Below are 26,682 nucleotides of genomic sequence, written 5' to 3'. Positions count from 1 at the left end.
CTGTAAATGAGAAGTCCCTTGTGTCAATTCCACTCTGGAATTCCAGTGCCTAGCACAACCTTTTACACACACTGGGGACTCAATAAAGGTATGAATAAATAATTAGTAGTCTAGTCCAACTTTCTTGTTTTACAAATGAAATAACTGAGGCCTTGTGGGATTAAGGTCAAACAGCTAGTTAATAGAGGAGCTGAAATTAGCTGGTTTCTCCCCCACAAAAAGGTCTTGCGGATGCTCCAGGAGGAAGAATGGAAAGCTATTACTTGTGGGGCTGGGTACCTTCCTTCCTCCAAAGGATACAAGAAAGAAGATAATATGTAAGACAGCTTAAATATTTCATGCGCTTTAAGGGCCAGGGAAAGAAGCCAGAGCTGAAAACTAGAAGATACCCCTTTCCTAACACTGCCCAGGGTCCCCACAACCAATCCAATCAATTGAAGGAACCTCTTCTCTTGAAAAAGACCAAATTAGTAAAGTGACTCCCAATGTTTTCACCAGCAAGAATCCCTTTATTTACATTTCCATGTGGCTCCTGTGTTTGGAAATTTTTCATCTATAAACTGTACTTATTTAACAGTTATTTTCTAATTTTTGAAAAGTGAATCAGAATCATGTAATACTGCCAATCAGATGTGATACCAATTACAATTGAACTTTGGTTTCAGGTGGGCTGTGCTCTTATTAGAGGTAAAATTTCTATTAGACTGTCAATTACAAAGAAAAATATAGTCACTCCTGAGTTCCTATTCTGTGCCAAACAGTGTGTTAGGCCCTTCCTGGGGGTGCAACAAGAGACAGATGAACAAGAGACAGGCTTTGCCCTCAGGAAAATTACCAACTCTTGGGAAGTGAAATCCTAAGTTATTTAGGGGATGTCAGCCGATGCAACAGACTGCTTTGCAAAAGCAGTATCCCCAGGGCTGGCAGGGAGCCAAAATACAAGAAACAGATCTGGAAAAACTCATTTATGCATTCCAGGAAGAAAAAAGTCAACTGATGGAAAACGTTTATAACAATTAAATAATACACTGTATAGGTTCCCAGGGCACCTGGGCAGCCTGCCTTTGAGAGGGCCATGAACTGGAGATCTTTATCTGCATGCTCCAACCTCCAGCAGGTATGCTGGGAAAGATATTACTTCAGCCTTGTTAGAAAAGGGTAAACTGATTCTCCCTAAGAATTTTGAAATTCACTCTCTACAACCACTGAAGGATTAAACACGGGTTTGTCTCTCAAACCTTGGCACTCTCTCTCAGAGCTGAACTGTGGCATGGCAGGGAGAGGCTGTGGCATGGCAGGGGGAGGCTGCTGCTGTCTACACCCTACTCTGGCTCCTCGGAGTGGCTTGGAACTCAAGAAGACTGCTCTGCCCTCTCCAGGTCAGTGTGCCCAGAGGAGCCTGTTTCCTTCCCCACTCTAGGGGATAAAACTTTCTAGTCAGTCCAGCTCTCTGTGCACAGGACTGTGGTCTGGTGTGTTTGCCAGGCCTCTTCCCTGTCATTTCCATGGCTCCAGTGAGCCCCCACCTCTCTAGGTTCTCTCAGCTGTCAAGCCAGGAACCCATAACCTTCCTCTAACATCTCTCCCTTTCCTTCTTTGTCTTCCCTTACCAATGGTCTGATAGGAATTGGCAAAGATTTTGAAAACCCTACTGAAGAAAAAGGAATCTGGTATTTTCTGGTTTTTCATTCCTTTTCCAGTAAAAAGTTTCATTTTCTTAAAGTTATTTTTCCCTCTAATAACTGTTTTGTCTTTATATAGACCTTGATATTTTCAAAGGCCTTAGCAATGGGTAATTATTTAAGTAATTACAAGAGGTTACTTCTTTTCAAATTTGCCCACTATAAGATGACACCAAAATAGTAGCTGAGACCTAGCCATTCTGTGTATAATTAGTTTTGCACTTAATAATTAATCTACCTTAATTGAGACCCCACCTGACTTAAAATTTCAGAATTACACTCTGCGTGTGATTGATTTCCTTTTTCCCTCAGCACCTATAATTTTCTGTTACATCATCACACCCAACAGAGGAGAGAGAAAAAGACGGCACATGAAAAGGATTAGGGGATCAGCCTCAAAGAACTGAAAATCCGACCCAAACAAACACAGAAAGAGGGAAAGGAAGCAGGCTGACATTTGGAGAGGTGAAAAAAATAAGACCCCAGCCATCCTCATGTTTTATCTTACCTTTCCAAATCAGTCCCTGCAGTCTGCTCCTGGTGCAAACCTCCTTTCTGATTTTCACCATTAGCTACACCCCATCTTTCCCCTAAGCAGGGGCTTTGAAGTCCAGTCTCCCTAAACTCTTGGCAGACACCAACATGGGAGGTGCCCTGCAGCATCTGTCACACAGCCCCTTACCCTTGAGTGTCAGCGACAACAGGAACTGCTGAGCACAGTTACGCTACCTCCACTCCGTAAGCACCAGAGAAACAATGCTGACAGGTCTCCGAAGAGCTTCCACACAAAGGTGTGTAAGAAAGAGACACACTGCTAGACACACACACATGGCCTCCAAGCATGGGCTAAGAAGTGCATCATGAAGAGCATGCATGGGAGAGAGGAGCAGGGAGGCAGGCTGCCCACAGTCCTCACTGCTGGTCACATAAGCACATGGGCAGTTACAGCTGGGCCTGGGTCCTTATGGATGTTGCTGGCCAGTTCTGGTTTACAACTGTCACACAAAGAAGTAGCAGATCAATCGACTGATGTTTGTTTGTTGAATGTCGCCTTCTTCCAAAGAGGATTTAAGGCGTAAAGGAATACAGGTGGGTTTGTGTGAGTGTCTGAGCCAACACTGATGGACATGTTTTTCTGTGCACACCACCTAGGGCCTTTCTTCATCCCTAGACTGACCGTGGAGAAAGTGTACCCTCCCTGAACTGAGCCTTCCCAGCACAGGAATGTGTGAGGGACTGCTTTCCTCTCCCAGCCATTTACCCTGGAATTCTGCCACTCGGAGCCCCAGGGTCATGGCCCATCTCAAGCAAAGACTGTTCCTCCCTTCCCACAGACACCCTTCAGTAGTTTCTCTTTCACTCACACACATCTGGACACAAAGTGCCTGTGTCTTCATGGGCCGGTTGAGTGGGAAATGTCCTGTGCACACTCCTACATGCACATACACACATCATACTAAGGCGCTATTCTGATGTGTGCATTAGAAGTGAAGTTACTCACAGCTGGCTGAGTGTGTACAGGCACACATGCACACTTGCTCATCCGGAGTGTGTACAGGCACACACGCACACTTGCTCATCCGGAGTGTGTACAGGCACACACGCACACTTGCTCATCCGGAGTGTGTACAGGCACACATGCACACTTGCTCATCCGGGTACTCCTCCAGCAGCACCAGTCACACCTTAACATACACCGTAACACACTCCCTCTGCTGCGCCACTGTGTGCAGGAGCTGCTCAGCTATGACCTTATTTGACCCACCTTTGCAGACAGCCCTTCTCCCCGCCATTTCCATAGTGGCCGCCTGCCTCATGGGCTGTCACACCCCATGCCCACCTCCCTACACACCCCCTCCACTAAATCCCCGTCTGCGCTGGAAGCCATCAGGAGGCCCGTCTCTTTCTCTCTCAGGCAGACAGATCCCTTTCACACCTGTGCCACACCCCCAGCCCGCCACGCACCCACACGGCCCGCCGCCCGGCGTCGCTGCTGAATGGAAACCACACATCCGAGTCTCACACCTCCCTCGTGTGTGAGCTGCGTGGGAGCCTCCCGCCGTGTGCTGTCACGGGCCTTCTGTGGCTGTACGCCCGTTTTTGTCAGCTCCTAATCGAGTCGCCCAGAACAGTGGAGAATATCCATTCACCGTGACACACTCACACTCCCTCCCGGCAACGCCATGCGTAAACAGCCACCCGCGCCTCAGCGAACCGCCCCACACTCCGCCGGCGGCCCCTGGGACCCTCACAATGCAGCCTCCTCCCCGCGTAGCTGTCACACACGCCCCCTCCCCCGAGTGCGCAGGCACACAATACACACTCGCACACACACATGCACACGCACACACATGCACACCCACACGTGCGCGTCCCACCGGCCTGCGAGGCAGTAGCCTGCGCACCTGCCCCTGCGAGCCACGGCGTGGGGACCACCGTGCTGTGTCCCAGCTTCACCGCCGCGCCTCGGTCAAGGGGTCACCCCGCACGCCAGGCGCCCGCCGCGGCCCCCCACGCACCCACTCCGCGTGCGCGCGTGTCGGGGCGGCGCCGCGGCCCGGCCGGGACACGCTCGCTCCCGGCCTCGCCGCACGCTGGTCCCTTTGTTGGCGGCCCGGGGAGCTGTCCAGCACCGCGCCCGCGCCGCCGCCCGCCCGCCCGCGCCCGGGCCCGGAGCGCACTCACCCCCAGCCAGCAGCAGCAGCAGGAGCGGCAGCAGCGGCGGCAGCCGGGCGGCCCGCAGTAGCCGGCCCATGGTGCAGCCGTCGCCGCCCGCAGCCGCAGCGGCGCGGCGCCCGGGCCCGCGTCAGGGGCCGCGCGGGCGGCGGCGGCCGCGCGCGCCCGTCCCATTGGTTCACGTGGCCGTCACTCAGGCCGGGCCCCGCCCGGCCGCGTGCCGCGGGCGCGCCCCCGCGGAGACTAAGCGGACGCGCGGGGGGCCGCCCCTCCGCCCGTCCCCCCGCGCCAGGCCGTCCAATCAGCACCGCGGAGGCTCGGGGGCTTGGCCCGGCCGCCCGCAGACCCGGGCCTCGCACCTCGCGCCCGGGTGCTTCTGTCTCCCCGAGCGGTCACCGGTTCCCTGGGAAGCAGAGTGGGCAACTGCGGCAGATGGGACTGATGGGACGAGGACGACGCGTGGAAATGACTGAGGGTGGACAGAGGCATGGGGTAAGGAAAGACTTATCAGGGTACTTAGATTGGGTGAGCCCTGAAGGCGAACCTGAGAGCAAAGAACTGGAGTTTAGAGCCAGGCAGTCCGGCTCAGGTTCAGACTGGTTTCGAGACCTTGAGGAAATCTCTTCTCACCTCTGGGCCCCACTTGCCCCATTTGCTAACTGGGGGATTTTAGATTATGAGAGCAGTGCTGACTTCTCTAACATGTGCTCCATTTTGGCAACTGAAGATCCTTAATGTGCCAAGCACTGTAGTGGTAAATAAAACAGGCACATCCCTTGTCCTCATAGTTTCGACTAGTAGAGAAAACAGACTGAAAAACAAAATGGATACACAAAACAAAATGCTCCTATGATTGCAATTGGTAGTCTGTTAAGGAGTGTAAGAGGCTGGGAGACAGCACAGAGGGGAACCTTATGCTTGCCTTCTTGAAGAAACAGCATTTAAGGTAAGCTGGCTGGCATCTGGAAGGATGCGTGGGTATTAGGCAGGAGATTGGGTTTGGGAGAGAACGTACAAGGCAGAGGGGAAAGCCCACTGATAGAGTTCCTGAGTGAGAAAGAAGCTCAGCCTCTTTAAGGGAGAGAAAAGCCCTGACTACCCTTTTAGAATTACCGCAGCTTAAATATACAGCAACCATAATTTTGTGGAATGTTACTTTATATATAGCATATTAGGAAAACATTTCTTTAAAATAACAAATCATTATATTGAATATGCTTTTTCAAAGTATATCCTCACCCCCCTATGCAGGGGGATAGCATCAGACATTGGAGATGATCTCATGGGACTCTTCCAGGCTAAATATTAATACTTAGGAAAAATAGGAGTTGGGGGTGGAGGAGCATAGGGAAGAAATGGGTTCCAGGCAAAAGAAAGAACATGAGCAAAGTGTAGCACCTTTTATTTGATGGGTGTTAGGGGTAATAGAAAAGTGGCTGTCGGCTGGGCTTGGAAAAGAGAAATCCAGGGTGTGTCCACCCAGCTTCCCTCTTCTTCTTTCCTCCTCTGAGGATGAAAGGAGCATCCCTTTGGTTTTTTGTTTTGTTTTTCTGTTAAAAGAAACAAAGACCTTAGAAGCAAACAACAAATGGAAGGAAACATCCTCAATTCCATTAAAGGTATCTCCCAGAAACCCTTATTATCGTACTTAATGGTGAAACCATACTTAATGATGAAACGTTAGAAACTTTCTCTTTTAAGTGAATGGAACAAAAGAATCCTCACTACCACCACAATGATTGAATGTTCTATATGGGACACTGCAACAAGGCCTGATAGAAGAAATGGGATGAAAGTACTGGGGGAAAACTTGGTAAAACTCATTATTTGCAGGTTTATCTAGGAAATGCAAGATCATCAGTTGGCAAAATAATTGAAAACCAATGAGTTCAGCAAGATTGCTGGATACAAGATAACATACAGAAATCAATAGCTTTTCTGTGTATCCTCAATAACTACTTAGAAAATGTAGTAGGAGAAAAGATTGCAATCACAGCAACAATTATTAAAAACCAGGAATAAACCAAACCAGATATGTAGATCTAAATGAAGAAAACTCTAAAGTTGCCGGGGATGGTGGCGTGCGCCTGGAATCCCTGCTACCTGGGGGAGACTGAGGCAGGAGGATGGATCACTTGAGGCTAGGGGTTTGAGACCAGCTTTGGCAACTTGGTGAGATCCCCATCTCTAAATAAATAAATTAGCCGGGTGTGGTGGTTCATGTCTGTAATCCTACCTACTTGGGAGGCTGAGGTGGGAGGATCACTTGAGCCCAGGAGTTTAAGACCAACCTGGGCAACAAAGCAAGAGGCCATCTCTATGAAACATTTTAAAATTAGCCAGGCATGGTGGCACACACCTGTAGTCCTAGTTACATAGGAGGCTGAGGTGGGAAGATGGCTTGAGCACAGGGGTTCAAGGCTGCAGTGAGCTATGATTGTGCCACTGCACTTCAGCCTTGGTGACAGAGTGAGACCCTGTCTCAAAAAAAGAAAAAAAAAATTAAGCGAAGGCAATTCACAGAATGGGAAGATACATTTGGAAATCATGTATCTAGAATATACAAAGAATTTTTACAAGTCAATAATAAAGACAACCCAATTTTTAAAAATGGGCAAAGATCTGAATATACATTCCTCCAAATGTCAATAAGCACAAGAAAACATGCTCAATCTCATTAACCATCAGATAAATGCAAATCAAAACCACAATAAGAAACCACTTCTCAGGCTGGGTACGGTGGTTCATGCCCTGTAATCCCAGCACTTTGGGAGGCCAAGGGGGGCAGATCACCTGAGGTCGGGAGTTCGAGACCAGCCTGACCAACATGGAGAAACCCCATCTCTACTAAAAATACGAAATTAGCCAGGTGTGGTGGCTCATGCCTGTAATCCCAGCTATTCAGGAGGCTAAGGCACGAGAATCACTTGAACCCAGGGGGCGGAGGTTGCAGTGAGCTGAGATCTCACCACTGCACTCCAGCCTGGGTGACAAAGCAAGACTCTGTCTCAAAAAAAAGGAAACCACTTCGCATCCCACTAAGGTGGATGGGTAAAATAAAAAAGAGAGACCACTTGTTATATAGGATGTAGAGAAAGAACCCTCCTCGTGCACTGCTGATGGGAATGTAAAACAGTGCAGCTGCTTTGGACATAGGCAGTTTCTCAAAAGAGTTACCTCTATGATCTCATAATTCCACTCCTAATACATACCTAAGAGCATAGAAAACATATGTCTAGTCAAATACATTATGGGAATGTTCATAGCAGCGTTAGTCATAATAATGAAGAGGTGGAAACAACCCAAATTCTCATCAACTGATGAATGTATAAATAAAATGTAGCATACCCATACAATGGAATGTTGGTCAGCAATACAAAGAAAGAAAGTACTGACACATGCTACGACATGGATGAACCTTGAAAACATTATTCAACATTATTTGAATAATGAAACATTATTTCAAGGTTCTTCCTTGAAAAGAAGCCCATCACAAAAGACTACATATTATATGATTCAATTTTTATGAAATGTCCAGAATAGGTAAATCTTTAGCAATAGAAAGCAGATTAGTGGTTGCCTAGGGCTGGTGGGGGAGGAGGAAGAGTAACTGCTAATGGGTATGGGTTTTTTTGGGAAGGAGGGGAGTGATGAAAATGTAAAAGTGTGATAATTTGTACAACTGCAAATGTGATAAAACCATTGAGTTGTACATTTTTAAATTAATTAATTAATTTATTTTTGAGATGGAGTCTTGCGCTGTTGCCCAGGCTGGAGTGCAGTGGCATGACCTTGGCTCACCACAACCTCCTCCTCCCGGGTTCAAGCGATTCTCCTGCTTCAGCCTCCTGAGTAGCTGGGATTACAGGTGTGCGCTGCCACACCTGGCCAAGTTGTACATTTTAAATTATGTGGTATGTAAACTATATCTCAATCAACCTGTAAAAAAACACAAGAATACCCAAGCTCACATTTTGTCTTGGGTTTTTTTGTTTGTTTGAGACAGGGTCTTGATCTGTCACCAAGGCTAGAGTGCAGGGGCACCATCATAGCTCACTGCAGCCTCTATCTCCCAGGCTCAACTGATCCTCCTGCTTCAGCTCCCAGAGCAGCTGGGATTACAGGTTTGTGCCACCACGCCCAGCTAACTGTTGTATTTTTTGTGGAGATGAGGTCTCACTATGTTTCCCAGGCTGGGCTCAAGCGATCCACCCACATTGGCCCCCCAAAGTGCTAGGATTGTAGGCATAAGCCACCTCGCTGGCATATATTATCTTTAACATACACACACACACATATATACACACACACATTATGTAATATCGGTATATTAATGTTTACATATATGTATCACATCCTTTGGCATCTTGTTTTTTCACTCATAATTATCTTTCAAATTAATCCATTAATAAATTATATCGCAAGAATAAAAAAAATCTAATTTTCCAGTCCTAGAGTAAACACCAATGGAAAAGCCTCACTGTGGTCCTGTATACCTTGTTGGCTGTCCCATTTCACACGCTCCTCGGAGCCAAACTTCTCACGTGTTTTCTCCATGTGCAATTTCTACCTCCTCACCTCCCGTTTATTCTACCTGCACTCCAACCTGGCTTCCACTGTCACCAAGGGATTGAAACTGCTGGACGAGGCCACAGCAACTCCCACATTACCACAAAGCTTGTATTTCAAAGGTGCACATCTAAACTGGGATGTCTGGCTGGGCACGATGGCTCACACCTGTAATCCCAGCACTCTGGGAGGCCGAGGTGGGTGGATCACTTGAGGTCAGGAGTTTGAGACCAGCCTGGCCAACATGGTGAAACCCTGTCTCTACTAAAACTACAAAAAAAAAAAAAAAAACTAGCTGGGCATGGTGGCGCACACCTGTAATCCAAGCTACTCAGGGGGCTGAGGCAGGAGAATTGCTTGAATCTGGGAGGTGGAGGTTGCGGTGAGCTGAGATTGTACCACTGTACTCCTGGGTGACAGAGAAAGCCTGGGCGACAGAGCAAGACTCAGTCTCTAAATAAATAAATAAGGATGTCTGAAGGTTGATGACATCATTATAAATGTTTACATTTTTTCTTCAGAAGCACATAAAATGGTGATTGTTATCTTCAATGGCATCTTACATTCAATGAAACATGGTAGTGGGCAGGTTTGTCATTTCACCTGATCTTTCAGCTACATTGGCCAACTGACCTCAATCTTCTGGAAATTTCTTCTTCTTCTGGCTTCCACAAACACCCTTCTCCCCTGGTTTTTCTGCCACATTTTCCTCCTGTCTCCTCTGCTGTTTCAAATGATGGGTGTCACGTAGCCTTCTAGATTTTTTTTTTTTTTTGAGATGGAGTCTTGCTCTGTCGCCCAGACTGAGTGCAGTGGCACCATCTCAGCTCACTGCACCCTCCGCCTCCTGGGTTCAAGCAATTCTCCTGCCCAGCCTCCCGAGTAGCCGGGATTACAGGCACACACCACCATGCCCAACTAATTTTTGTATTTTTTTAGCAGAGACAGGGTTTCACCATGTTGGCCAGGCTGGTCTTGAACTCCCGACCTTGTGCTCCACCCACCTCAGCCTCCCAAAGTGCTGGGATTACAGGCATGAACCACCATACCCAGCCCGGATCATTTCTCTATGCACTCTGGGGGTGATGGCACTCAGCCCCACAGTGGCAGCTGCAATGACTGCACCTCATGCCCACACCTCTGCTCAGTGGCCTGCCTCTGTGGCAGCTATGATGACTGCCCCTTATGCCCACACCTCTGCTCAGTGGTCCAGACTCAACCTGCCTGCAGACTTCACATTTCTACTTGGAGACCTAAAAGGCCTGTCTAGCCAACATGTCTGAAACGAAGCTCCCGGCTTTCCCTACTAAACTTCAACCTATTTCCCCAGCCACATACCTGGTCATCCAGGGTTTTTCCTTTTTGCTCCACCCCTACATCTTACTCATCACTAAATCTTGTCTAATCTACCTGCAAAATACACCTATGTCCACTTTCCCCCATCTCCACCATCACCCAAGTCTCCACTCTTTCGCCCTTTCTCCTCTCAGTATGATTTGGTAGCCAGCCAGCTCTCCAAGACTGCTGGACCGCTGCTGTCCTCAACACCCTCTTGCTGGCTGCCTGCTGTGCCGGACTAGAACCTCCTTAGAGCACAAGTCCTGTGTGACCCAGACTCTGGCCACAATCCTTGCCCCGCCCTATACTTCAGCCCGTTTTCCTGTGGCCAGCACCTTTTCCTTTAAAAAGTCACTCCAGGCTCAACATGGTGGCGCAGGCCTGTAATCCCAGCACTTTGGTAGACCAAGGTGGGAGTATCGCTTGAGGCCAGTTCAAGACCAGCCTGGGCAACATAGTGAGACCTCATTGCTACCAAAAACTTAAAAAAATTAGCCAGGCGTAGTGGTGCATGCCTGTAGTCCAGGATACTCGGGACGATTGCTTGAGCCTGGGAGGTCGATGCTGCAGTAAGCTATGACTGCACCATTGCACTCTAGCCTGGGCGATTGAGAACTTACCTCAAAAAAAAAAAAGTTCAAGAAGGGAAAACTTGGACAAGACAGATGTCAGAACCCCATCTGGGAACTGCAATCGCTCTGGCAGCCCATCAGCATCTCTGGGTGAGGTGGTGGATGGTACTGCCCCATTGGGAGGTGGGCTACACCACCTCTAGTCCTTCTATACATATGTCTAACTAAGATTTCCATGAATTCCACTTAGATATCACAGTGGCAGTAACAGCAAACCAAGTTCCATGGGGACATCCATATCATTTTTGCTTTCTCTACATCCACAAACAAAACAGCTTTTTTAACCCAACCTATCTCCTATAGAACTCTAAAGGGAGAAGGTGGAAAGGGCCTTCAGAGGAAGTCCAGGTTACTTATTAAAGCAGAATGGAAGCCAACAGATACCAGCGTTTATATTTTATTCAACTTTATTAAAAATTAAAACTACAGAAACCAAACTGAATGCACGAATAACAGTGGGGAAACAGGCAGCAATGGCAGCTGGTAATGAGTGGATAATCCACATGACTCACATCCCATCCCTGCGACTTAGGAGCCCAGGCTGCTGCGCTGGCACTGTTGTGCCCTCTTCCACCACAGGGACACAGAAACCTGCAGGAGACTGAAAAGATTACAAACATCTTCAACCAGCTCTCTGGCCAAAGGTTGCAGAAGCAGCCTGAATACGAAACTCACACCAAGAGGGCAGCAGCTCTCCTGACATCCACGTAAGGAGGCTAACACCTAAACCACGCGCAGGCATCCTGAACTCACAGCTATGATCCAAGGTACTGAGTGGAGACAAAGCACTAGGAGATGGCAAGATGTTCTGCAACCAAGTAAGACACACTGGCAAGGAATCCCACCCAGAAGGTGAGAAGCACAAAGCAGGCTTGGAGAAACGAACAGTCATGCCAGGTGCAGCCAGACATCCTGCTACAAGCCCTGACCCTAGCACCCCAAGTTCTCCCAGGGAATCTTTGTGGATGGCGCAGGACCTCAGAACTGCTGCAGGATCATCTTCCTTTTCAGGTCGTGGCTAAACTTGTTCATCCTGAAGAGCTCACTGTCATAAAATGCAGAGAGGTTGTGGATGTTGATCTGACGAGCCTGCAAGGAGGAAGTGTCCAGTGAGCCATCAGTGGTGTGAGAACAGGCTGTTTCCAGAGCACCCCAGTTACAATGCACTTTCAGACACCATCACCTCCATTTATGGGAGGAAAATATCCAGGAGTGGAGAGGCCGATTAAGGGGCTTCAAATCTCTGTTGTGCAAGCTGCGCATGTAAACTGAGACAAGTTATCTGGCTGCCCTGTATCTGTCTCCACCTCTGTACAACAGGAAGGCAGTAACAAGACTCACCTCATTCCCCTGCTGTCAGACTACAGGCACAGAACTGGACTCAACAGACTGTAAGCATTCAATAAATGGCCCACCCACTTCACGACCCAGTATGACGGAGCCCCTTCAGGGGACTGGCAGCTCCCAAAGCAGCAAACCCCGACCCTCACCTCCCTTCTGGGCCCATACCTTATCCACCAAGTCCTTCTCAGGAACCTCAATAGTGTCCTGCTGGGCCCCAAAGCGGTTGCGCTGATATGTCACCTGCTCTGCCACTAACTGCTTCAGTATGAAGAGCAACAGCTCATTGTTGTCACGCCGGAATGAAAGGTAGCGGGCAAAAGTCTGCAGGAAAAAAGCCTCAGTCAAACACCCGCTCCCACTATGCCTGCCACACTCTCTTTACCCGATGTGCTAGCACCCAGGTCAGACAGGCTGCTGCTGCTGGGTGCACGTCCAGGCCAGAGCCTCGGATACCCACGTGTGGCCGGCCTCCTTCTCTGAGCTTGCCCGTCAAGCCCCTACCTCGGAACACACCTACCTTACGCATGCTGCGCATGACGCTGAACTTCTGAGTGTCTATGAAGCTCTCCAGCATCACGCGGATGGCCATGTTGACATCGTCTTCGATCACATAGTCCCGGAGATGGATGCGCGCATGGGCCTCCGCCATGCGGATCATGGACTCGATGTGCCGCACCGTAATGGGGATGCTGCCTGTCGCCTGGAGAGAAGCACGTCAGATCTTTTACGGGCAGGAAAGAGAGGCAAGGAAAATAAAACATCGGCGCTCTTAGCACCCAGAGCCAAGACGACCCATCTGACGGCGCCACAGCAGAAATGCAGAATGCTTGACTGCGCTGCCCAGTGAATGCACACTTCCTATCCCTCCTCGAAACTGGAGGATGCTGATGGACGCTCCATGCTTACCATCACACCTGCACAGTTCTGCTCCCGCCAGCTGACTTCTATACATCTCAGAGGCTGTTATATTTGTGGCAAGCTGTATTGGTTATTGTCACACACTAAATATCGAATAATCCTGTGCAATGTAAGTGCAAAAAAAAGTAGTTGTTTGTAGGAAAACTAAATTGAATGATCTGAAAAAACTTGGTAAAGTTAAGAGGCAGAAATTTAAAAAGCTGCTGTGTTGACTGGGTGTGGCTGAGGCAGCAATCTACAAGAACTCGGCATTCCCATGGCTTGCAAGCTGCCTTTAAGTTTCCGCTCCACTATGAATGAGCCAAAGAACTTTTGTTCATTTGCGTGACATTTACACAAAGTCAATATGGAACTTAATAAGCACGTCAACAATTAAGGCCCCAGCCCTATACCGAGACAAATGAATGCACATTTAAATTTCATCTAAAACAAAATGGTTAAGGTATATATTAATACCTATCATTTTTTTTTTTATTTGAAACAGGGTCTCACTCTGTCACCAAGGCTAGAGTGCAGTGGTGCCATCATAGCTCACTGTAGCTTGAACTCCTGGGCTCAAGTAGATCCTTCTTCCTTAGCCTCCTGAGTAGCTGGGACTACAGGCACAAACCACCAGGCCCAGCTAAGTTTTAAAACATTTTTTGTAGAGAAAGGGCCTCACTATGTTGCCAAGCCTGGTCTTGAACTCACCTCAAGCAATCTTCCTGCCTTGGCCTCCCAAAGTGCTGGGATTAGAGGCATGAATCACTGTACCCAACCTTCGTTTTTCGTTTTTGAGATGGGGTCTCACTCTGTCACCCAGGCTGGAGTGCGGAGGTGCGATCTCAGCTCACTGCCACCTCTGCCTCCCAGGTTCAAGTGATTCTCCTGCCTCAGCCTCCTGAGTAGCTGGGATTACAGGTGTGTGCCACCACGCCCAGCTAAGTTTTGGGTTTCACCATGTTGGTCAGGCTGGTCTCAAACTCCTGACATGATCCTCCCGCCTCGGCCTCCCAAAGCGCTGGGATTTACAGGCGTGAACCACCATGCCTGGCACCTTCATTTTTTTTTAATGCCTCCCTGCTCTGGCACCTTTTGGACTGACCGGCCGCCGCCCCTGCTACATCAGTCAGAAGGCTCACAATGCACTTCCTTCTCTGCACCGCACCTCCCAGCTCTTCCTGGGCTCTCACCATAGATTCTTTCCTCAGGTCACTGTACATCTTGGCCACCTTGTCCTGGTCCATCTGGTTGAGCTTTGGGTGGACCCTCTCCTTGGCATAGATGATGTACTTCTTCAGGACCTCCTGGGGCAAGGGCTCCACACCATATGTATTGGGCATGGCGGGCTCGGTGGCGCTCCCGTTGGCCAGCCCCTCATCCTCCTTGTTGCTAGGGTGGTGTCTGACGTGGCTGCCCACCACGAAGCGGGCCAGCATCTCATCCTAAGACAAGCCATGAGAGGGTGGGTCTGACTGTGGGTGTGCACAACCTTGGGGAGGTCAGTGGCTGGAGAAGAGCTGCGTGTGTGCCCTACAAGGGTGACGCTCTTTCAACAAGACTGACTACACTGACCATGTGCAGGGCAGTTCTGGGTGTGGGGGGCAAACCAGACAATGGGACAGAGTCCCCACAGGGCCCACCTCCACAAAGGGACAGGAAACAAATAGTCTTAAAAATTGATTATGGAAAGTATGCTCAGAAGAAAAATAGAGTGATGGGATCAAGGGACCAAGGAGATGCCTCTAGCTAAAGGTGCCCGGCAAAGCTCATCCCTGAAGGACAGAGAACTGAGATGACAATGCTGAGATGCAAGTCACGTGACAGTGTGGGAGCGCATGTGCCAGGAGCAAGGAGCATAAGAGAGCCCCCAAGGCTTGGCCGTTTTGAGAGACAGAAGGGCAGGGGCAGGTGAGAGAAGGGAGCGAGGAGGAGGTAGCTGCAGAGAGGGTGGGTGCAGGCTGGAGGGGAGGACCATGGATTCTATTCTGGTGACAGCAGAAAGCCTCGAGCAGTTGTTAAGGATGGGGCTGATCTGATTTATGCCTTCAGCTGGAAGACAGTCTACGTGGGTGCCAGGAGGCCAATTCAGATGATGGTAGTGCCTCAGGTCAGAGGCAGAAGCGAGGGAGGTGGGCAGGTTCAGGAGTTGGGACAACAGGATTTGGTGGATTGTGGGTTATTCGGGGTGGGGGTTGGGAGTGCTGTGAAGGAAAGAGAAATCAGGGTGACTTCTGGACATGAAAAGAGACTGAGGGAACAGGCCTGGAAAACAGGTTACTGCCCCTGCAGCGCCCGTCCCCTGTGCTGGGCACACTGTATGACACCAAGCCTCACCTGAGGTCCCCAAACCACAGTGCATGGAAACCGGGCACATGCAAGCTGTTACCTGGACTGGGTCCACGGTGTCCCTCACCACACACAGGATGTCGAAGCGTGAGATGATGGGCTCTGTGAGGTCCACGTTCTCGGAGAAGGTCAGCGAGGGGTCGTAGCGCCCTCCTAAAAAACAGGGGAGCATCTCTATCAGGGTGGATTCCCCTATCCGACCCCAGGCTGCTTTGATGGCAGAAGGGGATAAGGGCAGTGGAAGAGGAAGACATGGGTGGGTACTTAGCACCTGCTGTCTGAGACAGCAAAGAGCTTACCCTAAGCAATGCCCAAAATAGCCTAGTTTAGACAGAAAGCATAACTGCTTCCCCGGAAGGAAAAACCAAGAACACAGTGGGTGACAGAGCCTGGGTTCTTCAAGCATTCACTGCTGAAACCAACAGCCAACTCCATCCCGGCCAGTGGGGCACTGGGCTGTCCTCCCATGCTTTCTGAGAACATCCAAGGTGGATCCAGGAACATGACTCGACAGGAAACCCAGGTGTCCCAGGTCCCACTTTCACTGTTCCCCACTCTGGCAGGATATGCAGAAGAGGGGAACCCTCTGCTGCCCAGTGACTTCCTCAGATCAGCTCCTGGGGACCCAGTGGGCTCCCGATTCAAGCAGGTGGGACCTCCCTGTGTCCCACCCCAGCCCCAGCAGTCAGGGTGCCTGCTGCACCTATGGGGTTGGCGGCAGCAATGACGGTGCAGCGAGCCTGCAGGGAGGTGACGATGCCAGCCTTCGAGATGGAGATGCTCTGTTGCTCCATGGCCTCATGGATGCTGGTTCTGTCCTGGTCGTTCATCTGCAAGATTAAAATGGCCGGCCCTTAGCATGGTTCGTGCTCCTACCACTAAGTCTCCAATGAGGTCCCAATGCATCCCATTAACACCATTACCCTCACTAAGGCCCAAGCCCACATACACACCCCGAGTCCCATCAGCCTCCATGACCCAGGGACCCACCTTGTCAAATTCATCAATGAGACACACTCCTCGGTCAGCCAGAACCAGGGCCCCAGCCTCCAAGGTCCACTCCCTGCTGACAGGGTGCCGCTGGACATACGCCGTGAGGCCCACAGCTGACGCCCCCTGGCCGGTGGTGAAGACGGCTCGGCTGGACACTTTCTCAATATACTTGAGAAACTGCGACTTTGCTGTGCCAGGGTCTCCACACAAGAGCACGTTGATATCGCCACGTACCTTGTGTTTGCCACCTGGAGGGGACGAGTGGAAGCGGGGGAGGAGGAGAGTGGGAAGTGAGAGGAGGAGGGCACAGTTGCATCCTCCACCAATTCCTCAGCCTACTTGTTATGAATGGTAAGGCACAGTCTCTCTCGAACGGAATACAATACCCTATGCCATGCAGTCCCACTCTGGGCACTCCCAGGGACACACACATGGGTGCAGAGGAGGGATGCATGAGATGTCCTTGGCGAATGTGAAATACCAGAAACAATCTAGGTGTTCTCCAAAGGGAGAGCTAAATAAACTGCATTATCCGGTGACACGATACAGTCATTTAAAAGAATGCACTTGCTCTGTATGCACTAACAAGAAAAGATGCCGTAGTGTGGCATTGAGCGGGAGAGCTTGGCGGGGTGCGCTTCGCACAGGCACAGCACTGGGCACACACAGGGGATGCTGTGGTTGTACACATAAACGCGTGTAGTCATGAAACGCTATGTTTGCTATGTAATTGTAAATGGCCACAAAGGGAGGGACTAGGATGAGAAGGGGAGGTCAATGGGGAGATCAGCCTCATTTGTGACTTTTAGTGTTCTATAAAAGTGTAATATAAATACATACCCATGTGTCAATAGTATTTTTGTACTTAAAACAGTTTTTTAAAAGACAAAGTATTTTTTAAATAGAAGAGAAGCAAAGACTCATTTGCTTAAATCACAAAAGCAGGCAGACACTGGCTCCCTGACCAACAGCCCGACACCCAGAATGCCCAACTCAGGGCCACCCTCTCCCTTGAAGAACAAGTCACACCCAGCCAGACCATCTTTTAATGCCTTCTTTCTCCCCAGCACCCAGGCTTTAAAAACACTGTGTCATTCATTCTTCGAATGCTGGCACCTCAAAGAGAAAGCTGCTAACACCTCTGCAGAGGAAAGGCGGGTGCTCACCTGGGTTTTTGGGCTCCCCTCCAAACAGGGCCAGAGCCAGGCCTCTCTTGATGTCTTCATGACCATAGATGGAAGGAGCAATGCTGGCAAAGATCTGAGAAAGGGAGGGAGAATGACAGGAATGGGAACAGATACTCACAGAGTAGGTCACCCACATGCTCTGGCATCAGGGAACCAGGACATCCCCAGCTCAAAGATACCCACTTCCACAACTGCTGCAACTGCATCAGGCCCTGGTATCAAGTCATGCCCGACTCTAAAGCTTTTCATTAGTTTGCTCTTCCCAAGAATCACAGAACTTTGGAGATTAGAAGAACCTTAATCTGAACCCCTAATCTTGACATATTTCAGAAAGGCCTTTCCCAAGATCACAGACCAAGAGCAGAAACGAGATGAGAACCAGGTCTGTCATGGCACTGGCCTACCCCAAGCCTCAGTTTCCTCATGTTGGAAAGAGAGATGGCAACACCCAACTCACAGAAGGGTGGGTACAAATGCAACAGTTCATGCAAGTGCCTGCCTCATCAATGCATTCAATGTGGCACATCTGGGAGATGTGTCCACCAGGAAGTAATTCTAACTGGTGAGTCACTGGAACATTTCTCTCTATTTCAGTGTGTGTGTGAGAGAGAAAGAAAGAGACAGGGAGAGAGCAAAATCTTCATGAATTTTAAAGATAGAATCAGAGACATCAAAGACATTTCTTGCTTGTGGGAGACTGCTTCCAACTCTACCTGCAGCACAGCCGTGTTTTGATGACTTTCATCCTTCATACCCCCCTGCACTGGCCACACCCACATCCTTCCCTCTTTACAGGACAAAGGAGCTCAGAAAGCACTGGGCCTCCCCTGGGGAGAGGGCACTAAGGCAGGAAAACCAGCCCTGAAGGTGGAGGGGAGACCCCCATTCTGTGTCCTGCCTGCACCACCAAATTCATGCAGCTTTAGAGGTATCTCCCTCTGAAAGAAAGTAACACTTCCCACAGGGCTTCTTGGAGAAATGTCCGATTCCAGGTCTGGGGCAGGAAATGTACAAAAGAAGCCTGCGTTATCTTCTACCAGAAAGCAAAAAAGCACTCAAAGACAACTAAGGTCATGTCAACAGAACTCAGGAGCCAACATGAATAGGTTCACGCTGGCAAAAAAGGGACACTTGAGCATCGTAGGGATGACACCTGCAGCGTGGAAACCTCAACACCCGGTGGGCCTATTCATCTGTTATGATACCCAGGTCACCTGGGAACCAATTCATTATTTTTAAAACTATTAAGTCAAAGAAAATAAGCAGGCATTTATCTGACTAGGCTTCAGTGCCTGACTGCCAAATTACAGAAAACACAGGTGACAGAGGCATGTGTCTAATGGGGACATAATTAGTAACATCTCGACTGCAAGGCTCAACAGGACAAATGACCCAGTTTTTTTCACAAAAAAATTACAAGGAAAAAAAGAGATGGAGAAAAGATCTAACGATTATGAGACTTAAGAGACATCAACCAATCACGATTTATGGACCTTATTTGGATAATGACTCCAAGAAGCTGCAAAAAACAGGGGAAAGGGGTAAGATAATCAGGAAAATGTGAACACCAACAGAATACTGAATATTAAGGAATTGTTAATTATCTCTTAAAGTGAGATAATGGTAGTGTGGTTAGCTTTATTCAAAAAGAGCTTTTTCTTTTTCATATACTTACTGATGTAGTTACAGAAAAAAACAGCATGCCTGGAATTTGCCTTGAAATATACTAAGGGTGAATGGGTGGTGCATTAAGAAAACACGATTGGCTGTGACTATGACAGCTGTGGAAGCTGGGTAGCGTGCTACGGTTTGAATGTACCCCCCAGAAAGCATGTGTTGGCATCTTAATCCCCCATTTACCAGTATTAAAAGGTGGGACCTTTAAGGGGTGATCAGGCCATGAGGGATTTGCTCTCATGAATGGAAAATAAAAGCACTGCTATCCAGGGAGTAGGTCCTTAAGGATGAGTCTGGCCCCCTCCGGGCTCTCACTCTGTCTCTTTAACTCTCACCTTTTTGCCATGGGATGACACAGCAAGAAGGCCCTCGCCAGATGCCAGCCCTCAATTTTGGACTTCCCAGCCTCTAGAACCATAAGCCAATAAATTTCTGTTCATTATAAATTACCCAGTCTATGGTATTCTGTTGTAGCAGCAGAAAATGGACTAAGACAAATAGTCGAAGTTCATTACACCATTCCACATACCTGTTTGAAATTTTCTGTACAGTGTTTTAAAATGTGGGCCAGGCCTTATGCCACAGAGTGCCCACGGAATTCACAATAACCAAATAAACTCACCAACTGTTGGCACAATACAGTAACTGGGAGCATGGACTCAAGCCAGGCTGCTGACTCTGCCACTTGCTATGTGACTGTGGCCAACTTATCTAACCTCTTGTGCCTTAGCTTATTCATCAGTAAAACGGGCACAGATGAAACCTACCTCATAGGACCACTGCTATCTAGAAATTACCTAGACAATGCCAAGCAGATACTAAGTCTTCAGTAAGTATAATGACTCCCTTATGAAACCCTTACTTTGTGCTGCGGATGCTGGGCAAACCTCCACGGACCTCTCACGCCCCAAAACACCTCGTGCTGGATGTGCCAAGACTGCCAGTCCTTGACTCCTCTTAACCCAGCTCATTTCCCTGTGTAGTTTTTGTAGCGAGCAACCTTGCAGGATGAGGTAATGTCTCCCTCCAGGGCCAAGAGCTTCCTGCTTGCTATGCAGGGCAGATTGCCCAACTCAATCCCCCTCCTGTAAAGCAACCACTGCATCCAGGGGGACTTCCCCGTGGGACTGGAGGGCAAGGAGCGCAAATGTGCGAATGCCTACACTGCCTGCTGTGCCTTCCACTGCTGACCCAGTTACTCCAGGAGAGAGTAACAGGCTAATTTAATGGCTAGAAAGTGGGGCAGAATCAAATCCCAGACCTGCCAGGGAATAACAGTGCTTTCCATGAATTACCTCATGTAATTCTCATAATAACCCTGTTTCTCTCCATCCTACAGACGAAACCAAGGCTCAGGTCAAAACATTTTCTCCTAGAAGAGAGGCAAGACTCGACCCCAGATGCATCTGAAGCCAAAGCTCATGCTCCTCATGGCTCTAGCTGTGCTGCTTCCTAGCACTCCTCAGTCTCCACACCCAGCAAACAGGGATAGAGTGCCCAACTGAGTGGGTACTGTGAGTGCCACCCAGCAAAGAGAGAGAAAGCACCCACCTGCATGGGTACCATGAGCCTGAGATAACGTTATGTAAAATACCTAAAGCACCAGGCTCCAAGCTATTTTTTTCCTACTTACTGGCTGCTTATGCTTTCTGCACACCTGTCACAGGCTCTTCCATCCAGTTTTTGTACAAATAGTTTAACTCTTGTAGCCATGTGCAATAACAGCCAGATACTGAGCACTCGCCAACAGCCAAGTACTTTATATGCATTGATTTATTCAATCTTTATAACATCTCTATGAGTGTTTACTCTCATCCTCTCATTTCTATAGATAAGGGTGACTCATCTGACCATCCTAAGGATTAGGCCAAAATTCAAACCTAAAAAATCTGGCTCCAGACTGCATGCTGCTTCTGTTAGTTCTTTAAAATCTAAGTGTTGGGCATGACCCTGATCTCTTTAATACTTTACCCGATCAGTGTCCAGGGCCCACGGAAGGCAGGCAGGGCTGTGAAACTGACAGAGTAGGAGACAGAGTAAACCTGGGGACACAGGTCCCGCCCGCAAGGGCAGCTATGCCTCAGCTCCATCAGCACTACCAGAGAGGAACACAGAGCCAGCACCCACAGATCTTGGATTTTCAAAAAGCACCCGAATTTCTATGTGAAGTCTCCTGATCCCTCAAGGATAACTAACTCAAAATAAAAACAAATACGAAAAGTCAGTTGCAGAAGTCTGCAGGGCTTCCTGCTGGAGGTGGAATCTGTAGAAGACAGAAGTCAACTGGGGACAAGTAAGGGAGGAAGGTGCTCAATGTAGACACAAATAGCAGGCATCAAGACACGGGAGTGGGGCAGGGCTGCCTCCATTTGGGGAACAAGTCGTTCTGGAACCTGGGGCTCCACAGGCACATGGGGATGGCCCGGGCAGATGCCATATTAGTGCCCAGGCATGCCATGCCCACCACACGCTCACCTATGGGTCTCTCACCTCTTCAATCAACAGAGTGGGAGATTAGTGGCTGAAGATCATGGCAAAGAGAAGGTGCCAGAAGGGTGTTCCTGAAGCATGCAGCTCCCTTGGCGTGGTAGGCACAGACACAGATAAGCATGTGGGACACAGGTGGCCCAGCTGCTTAGGGACTGCAAGACCCCAACAGGGCCAAGTCCACCCAAGCCTGAAGAAATTGGCTCAAACATCTGGATGAAATTCTGCAAAGGTGTCCACTGTGGTAGCACTCATGAGCCTCTGCAGGTGGTGAGGGTAGAAGGCTAGGAGGTCCCGGCTTTCTTTGCCTGTGTGACTGTCTTGATCGCACGTAAAACTACGTGAAAAGATCTTGTCTATTTCCTATTATTGGGAACCCTAGTAAAATATGAGCTCTGAGGACAAGTGTCATATCTGACTTACTCACCACTGTATCCCCAGAACTTGGCCCTAGCAGGTCTTCCAGGAGTGAATGTGTATTGGCTGAACTGAAGCTCCTAGCCTCCTGAGGCTGAGAAACACCCACCTCTCCTATGGAAACCCCAAATTTTCACAGACTAGGTTGGATGGCCAAGAGCTGGGAAGGAATGGCACCAATACCAACCCATGCCAGGGATGCATTTCTGGAGCTTTCCTGAACAATGACAGTAATGTATAAGCCCACAAATGCTGGATGCTTTGCCCCTACTCGGTTTGCATCTAGCCTGCAGCAGCTTCTCACAGTAGATGCAAAGACATGCAATACACTTGAGGAAAGGAACTTAGACACAAAACTACCCTGCCCACTTGCAGAACATGCCTCAAGGAGTAAAGAAAGGAACAGAACAAACCATGCATGTGTAGGAATATTAAGGGGCAGGCAGACATGGGTAAATGTGATGGGTGAGGAGGAAAAGGAAGGGACAACCATAGCCATGCCACAAAGAAACCAAGAAAGGGGGCTCCACAGGCTTCAGGGGAAGGTGGATGGAGAGAAACAACCAAAACAACCTATCAGCTGGCCTGCAGCCTGGATGCAGCTCTCCTTACCCCACCATCCATTCCTTCAGAGTTACTCACGGCCTCCTGCAGCCAGGTGGGGACAGAGGTGATTAAGCCAGCAATGGCTCCTGTCCCTGGGGGGTTAACATACATCAGAAGGAAATCATCCAGTTCGCTGAAGAAGCCAAATGGGATCTGAATTTTATGTTGCCAGAGGGCAGCAGAAGAGTGGAGGCTAAAGGGCAAACTAAACTGCTCTGCATTAAAAACTGAACTTCAAGTTGACTTGAAGGCCGGGCGTGGTGGCTCGTGCCTGTAATTCCAGCACTTTGGGAGGCTGAGGCAAGTGGATCACCTGAGGTCAGGAGTTCGAGACCAGCCTGGCCAACATGATGAAACGCTGTCTCTACTGAAAATACAAAAATTAGTCAGGTGTGGTGATGCATGCCTGTAATCCCAGCTACTTGGGAGGCTGAGGCACGAGAATCACTTGAACCCAGGAGTGCAGTGAGCTGAGATTGCGCCACTGCACTCCAGCCTGGGTGACACGGGGACTCCATCTCAAAAAAAAGGAAGTTGACTGAGAAAGTGAGGAAGTGAGGAAGGAAGGAAGAGAAAGGGGAGAGCAGTGAACTTGAGAACACACAGTGCTCTGGGGGCAGGGTGGAGGTACTGTGGGAGAAACAGCAAAGGACTTTTATCAACAAAAATGTGACGTTCTGTTTAAGTAATCCATATTTCTGCAACATAAATCCCCATCTCCTCATCCTTCAGTAAGAATGTCTACATTAAAAACCAACTGCCCAACTGCCTGGGCACAAGGGCTCACACCTGTAAGCCCAGCACTTTGGGAGGCCAAGGTGGGAGGATCTTGAGCCAGGAGTGTGAGACAAGCCAGGAGTTTGAGACCAGCCTGGGCAACATAGTGAGACTCCCATCTCTATTTAAAAACAAAACAAAACAAAACAAACCACCACCATCATTCTGGGTTGTTTTTCTGAAAAAACTCCCATTGGCCACAACTGGATCCCTAGGAATCCCTCATGACACAAATTATCCTATTGCCCTGCCTCTGTTCCAATTTCAAACCACAGCTCGAAATGATCTGCTAAAGGAAGAGCTCTTCTCGTCGCAACCCTATCCTCAGCAGGGGACTCCTCCCCACCACATAGGCTCAGAGAGGTCAACCAAGTTATCCCACTACCTCGCTGGCCCATGGTGGAGCCAGAACCAGGTTCACTCATCCCCAGTGCGAGTTTACCTCTTCCCCTGGAACACAGGGCCTCCCTTCCAGACAAGCTTAACTGAGCTCCAGGGGAAGAAGGCAAGATTTGAGCAGTGAGCCCTAGATGCCTGCCACACCCCCAGCAAACCTCCATGTCCCCTCCCAGCATCCTGGCACCCCTGCCTTCCACCTGCCTTCTCCCCAATCTGCTGATCCTTGGAGAGGCTAGTGATCATCTTCACATCTTCATCGGTCAGTTCCCCTACAGCGACCTTGTTGTCCTTCTTGGCCACGTGGTTGGCCAGGATGACAGTGGCAAAGACGGGGAAGCCATTGGCAGTGTTGAGGGAGCCATCATAGTTGTTGTGATAGATGCCAGTCAGTTCCTGGGGAAAGGGAGGGGCCAAGAAGTCAGAGCCTAACCGAGGGGCCACAGGCAGAGTGGGGGCCCACCTCCGTGCTGCCTTCCTCCAATTTCTCCTATTGCAAGTGCTCCACATTACAGACATCAAGATGAATAACTCAGTAAAAGCCCTCCTAAACCCACCATTCCAACAACCCATCCACCAGAGGAGATAAAGTTCTTTCCCTAGCCATGCAAAAACAGATGCTAGCCTGAGTGCCCCTGCAACCATACACACCTCCACCAGCCCAGCCACAACTGCTTCTGCCAATTCCCTCTGCAACTTGGCTCCCTTCCAGCCTGCCCCCTGGCCACTTACTATCTCGTCTCCTGGCTTGCAGCTGTCTACCAGATCCGCAAGGAGAATGGCGTCCTTGGAGCGGGGCAGCCGGCCAGCCGCCACTTTGCCTGGACTCTCCTGGATTCGGATACGCTGGTAGTTCTGATAGATGGTCTGCAAGGGACACAAAGAAGGCCTCAAAGCACTGACTTACTATGTCACCCAACCTTGACCCCCCACCAGGCGGGACAACAGGCAGGATTCTGACTCCTGAGTGGCAAATGGAGAGCCAAAGACAGCAAGGAATGAGTTCATGGCTACTTAGCACATCAGTGGACAGTACCCACTCCTGCCACCATCCCTCTGGGATGCCTTCTGACTGCCAGACTCAGCACCTGCTCTATGCTGTACAGCTGAGCTGTCTTGAGTACCAATGCTGGAACCAGGCTGCCTTGGTTCTGTGTCTAAGCTGTGTGATCTTGGGCAAGTGACTTCCTCTCTCTGTGCCTTCTCTGCAACCTCACAATGAGAATTAAAGCAAGTCAAACATACATCAACCTAATCCAGCATCTGATAAATGTAAGTTACAGGAAGTCTTGGCTGTCACTGTCAAGTATCACAGGCTAGCACTGTGCCATGTCATTTCGTGTCCATTATCTCACAACACGCACTGCAGTTAAAAGCACGTGCTCTGGATCAAGATGCCTGAGCTGTGGACCTCTGATCCACATTCTGGCTGGGTGACCTCAGCCAGTTCTCTAAACACTCGGAAAAGTGGGGCCAGTAACAGTTCCTGCCTCACGAGCTGTGAAAAAGGACCAGGTAATAAACCACCCACCACCTGGCACTGATAAGTACTCCATGAATGATAGCTGTAACTGTTAACCCTCTACCAGGTACTATCTCAGGTCCCTAGAAGCAAGGCCTGAGGGAGACAGACAGGGCGTGGGAAGAGTGAGCAAAGACGTAGCTCAGCAGGCATCTGGCCTGCAGCTGTCCCACCTGAGGCAGGGGTCAGCTTTTGGCTGTAGATGGCCACAGGTGGGACCTCTGAGGCATTTTCTGGCAAGGCGGCTCCAGCTGGGACAGTTCTCAGAACTGCAGAGCGGTGAGAAGAGGACAGCCAACAGCCACGGCAGCAAGGCAGTCAGGGGGCCTGGGCGCCACCACAGGGACTACGACAAGCCCATTTACAGACAGGGAAGCTCAAGTACAAAGGCACATGTAATGTGCCTAAGACCTTAAGGCCAGAGGCTTTGGCAGCATCTCCTGAATATGGTGCAAGAGGTTGGTATGGTCCAGGGGCCCCACATGAGCCAGGCAGGTCCCCAAAACAAGCCGAGGGGAAGTCCCGATGGGACTGCAGCCGCCCCACACAAGTGATGGTCCCCTGGAGACTGGTAAGCACACATTCTGAAGGAGCAACTTGGCAAGAAGCAGGACCTGTTTGCTTCTTCCCATGTTTGCCAGATCTTCCCATGTTTTAAGAGGAGCAATAAACTTGAATGGTTTGAACAAAATCGCCCCACCTAAATATTGACTTGAATTCCTAAAAACACCGTGTGGGCCAAACTAAGCTCACTGGCCAGACAGATTGGGTCCACCCCCGGGTTTGGCCAACACACAATTCTATCTTGCTTCTTGAGGCTGCCCACACTGGTCTTCCACAGCCTGAGAGGCCAGTAAGGCCCTACACCCCTAAGGAGAGCTGGCAGCAGGCCCTGTGGCTTCTCACCTCTTCCATGTTGACTTCAAAGGGGCCAGCCGACTGGCACTCAGGACAGGAGCCTGGTTTCACCTCCTGGTTCTGGGACTGGCAGAAAGGCCCCAGGACGAAATTGCACTTGTTGCAGTTGTACTTGACCATGCTGAGCTGGGGCAGGACGCCAGTGCAGCTGGTCACCACCCCACTGGTGCGGATCAGCTGGTTCAGATGCAGTTGCCTGCAGAGGCAGAGGGAGC

General features: G+C 49.6%; 2 protein-coding genes and 1 long non-coding RNA gene across 5 annotated transcripts in view; 1 reads left to right on the top strand and 2 right to left on the bottom strand.

Annotated features, from left to right (window-relative positions):
* Positions 1–4,486, bottom strand: part of PODXL2 (podocalyxin like 2) — a 43,298-nt gene extending 38,812 nt beyond the window's left edge. Inside the window, exon 1 of the mRNA XM_038003465.2 lies at positions 4,368–4,486. Within this exon, the coding sequence (XP_037859393.2) occupies positions 4,368–4,437 (70 nt within the window). The 5' untranslated portion in view covers positions 4,438–4,486. The remainder of the gene's footprint in view (positions 1–4,367) is intronic.
* Positions 4,487–4,711: 225 nt separating this feature from the next.
* On the top strand, positions 4,712–11,587 carry LOC140709825 (uncharacterized). The gene is made up of 2 exons (XR_012090555.1): positions 4,712–4,850; positions 11,088–11,587. It is a non-coding gene; the product is annotated as an uncharacterized lncRNA (long non-coding RNA).
* Positions 11,287–26,682, bottom strand: part of MCM2 (minichromosome maintenance complex component 2) — a 33,005-nt gene continuing 17,609 nt past the window's right edge. For 2 of the 3 annotated variants that reach the window (XM_073009805.1, XM_038003463.2), the window contains exons 7-17: positions 26,456–26,663; positions 24,760–24,894; positions 24,232–24,423; positions 17,647–17,740; positions 16,478–16,728; positions 16,191–16,317; positions 15,528–15,640; positions 14,332–14,583; positions 12,759–12,941; positions 12,407–12,562; positions 11,287–11,986 (exon numbers count right to left, since the gene is read on the bottom strand). In XM_073009805.1, coding sequence (XP_072865906.1) covers positions 11,876–11,986; positions 12,407–12,562; positions 12,759–12,941; positions 14,332–14,583; positions 15,528–15,640; positions 16,191–16,317; positions 16,478–16,728; positions 17,647–17,740; positions 24,232–24,423; positions 24,760–24,894; positions 26,456–26,663 — 1,822 coding nt within the window. In that variant the 3' untranslated portion in view covers positions 11,287–11,875. The remainder of the gene's footprint in view (positions 11,987–12,406; positions 12,563–12,758; positions 12,942–14,331; positions 14,584–15,527; positions 15,641–16,190; positions 16,318–16,477; positions 16,729–17,646; positions 17,741–24,231; positions 24,424–24,759; positions 24,895–26,455; positions 26,664–26,682) is intronic. The other variant, XM_073009804.1, reaches the window with a different exon arrangement.

Source organism: Chlorocebus sabaeus, chromosome 22 (genome assembly GCF_047675955.1).
Source record: "Chlorocebus sabaeus isolate Y175 chromosome 22, mChlSab1.0.hap1, whole genome shotgun sequence".
In the NCBI taxonomy this organism is placed as follows: Eukaryota; Metazoa; Chordata; class Mammalia; order Primates; family Cercopithecidae; genus Chlorocebus; species Chlorocebus sabaeus.
This window is presented reverse-complemented; position numbering and strand designations above follow the sequence as displayed.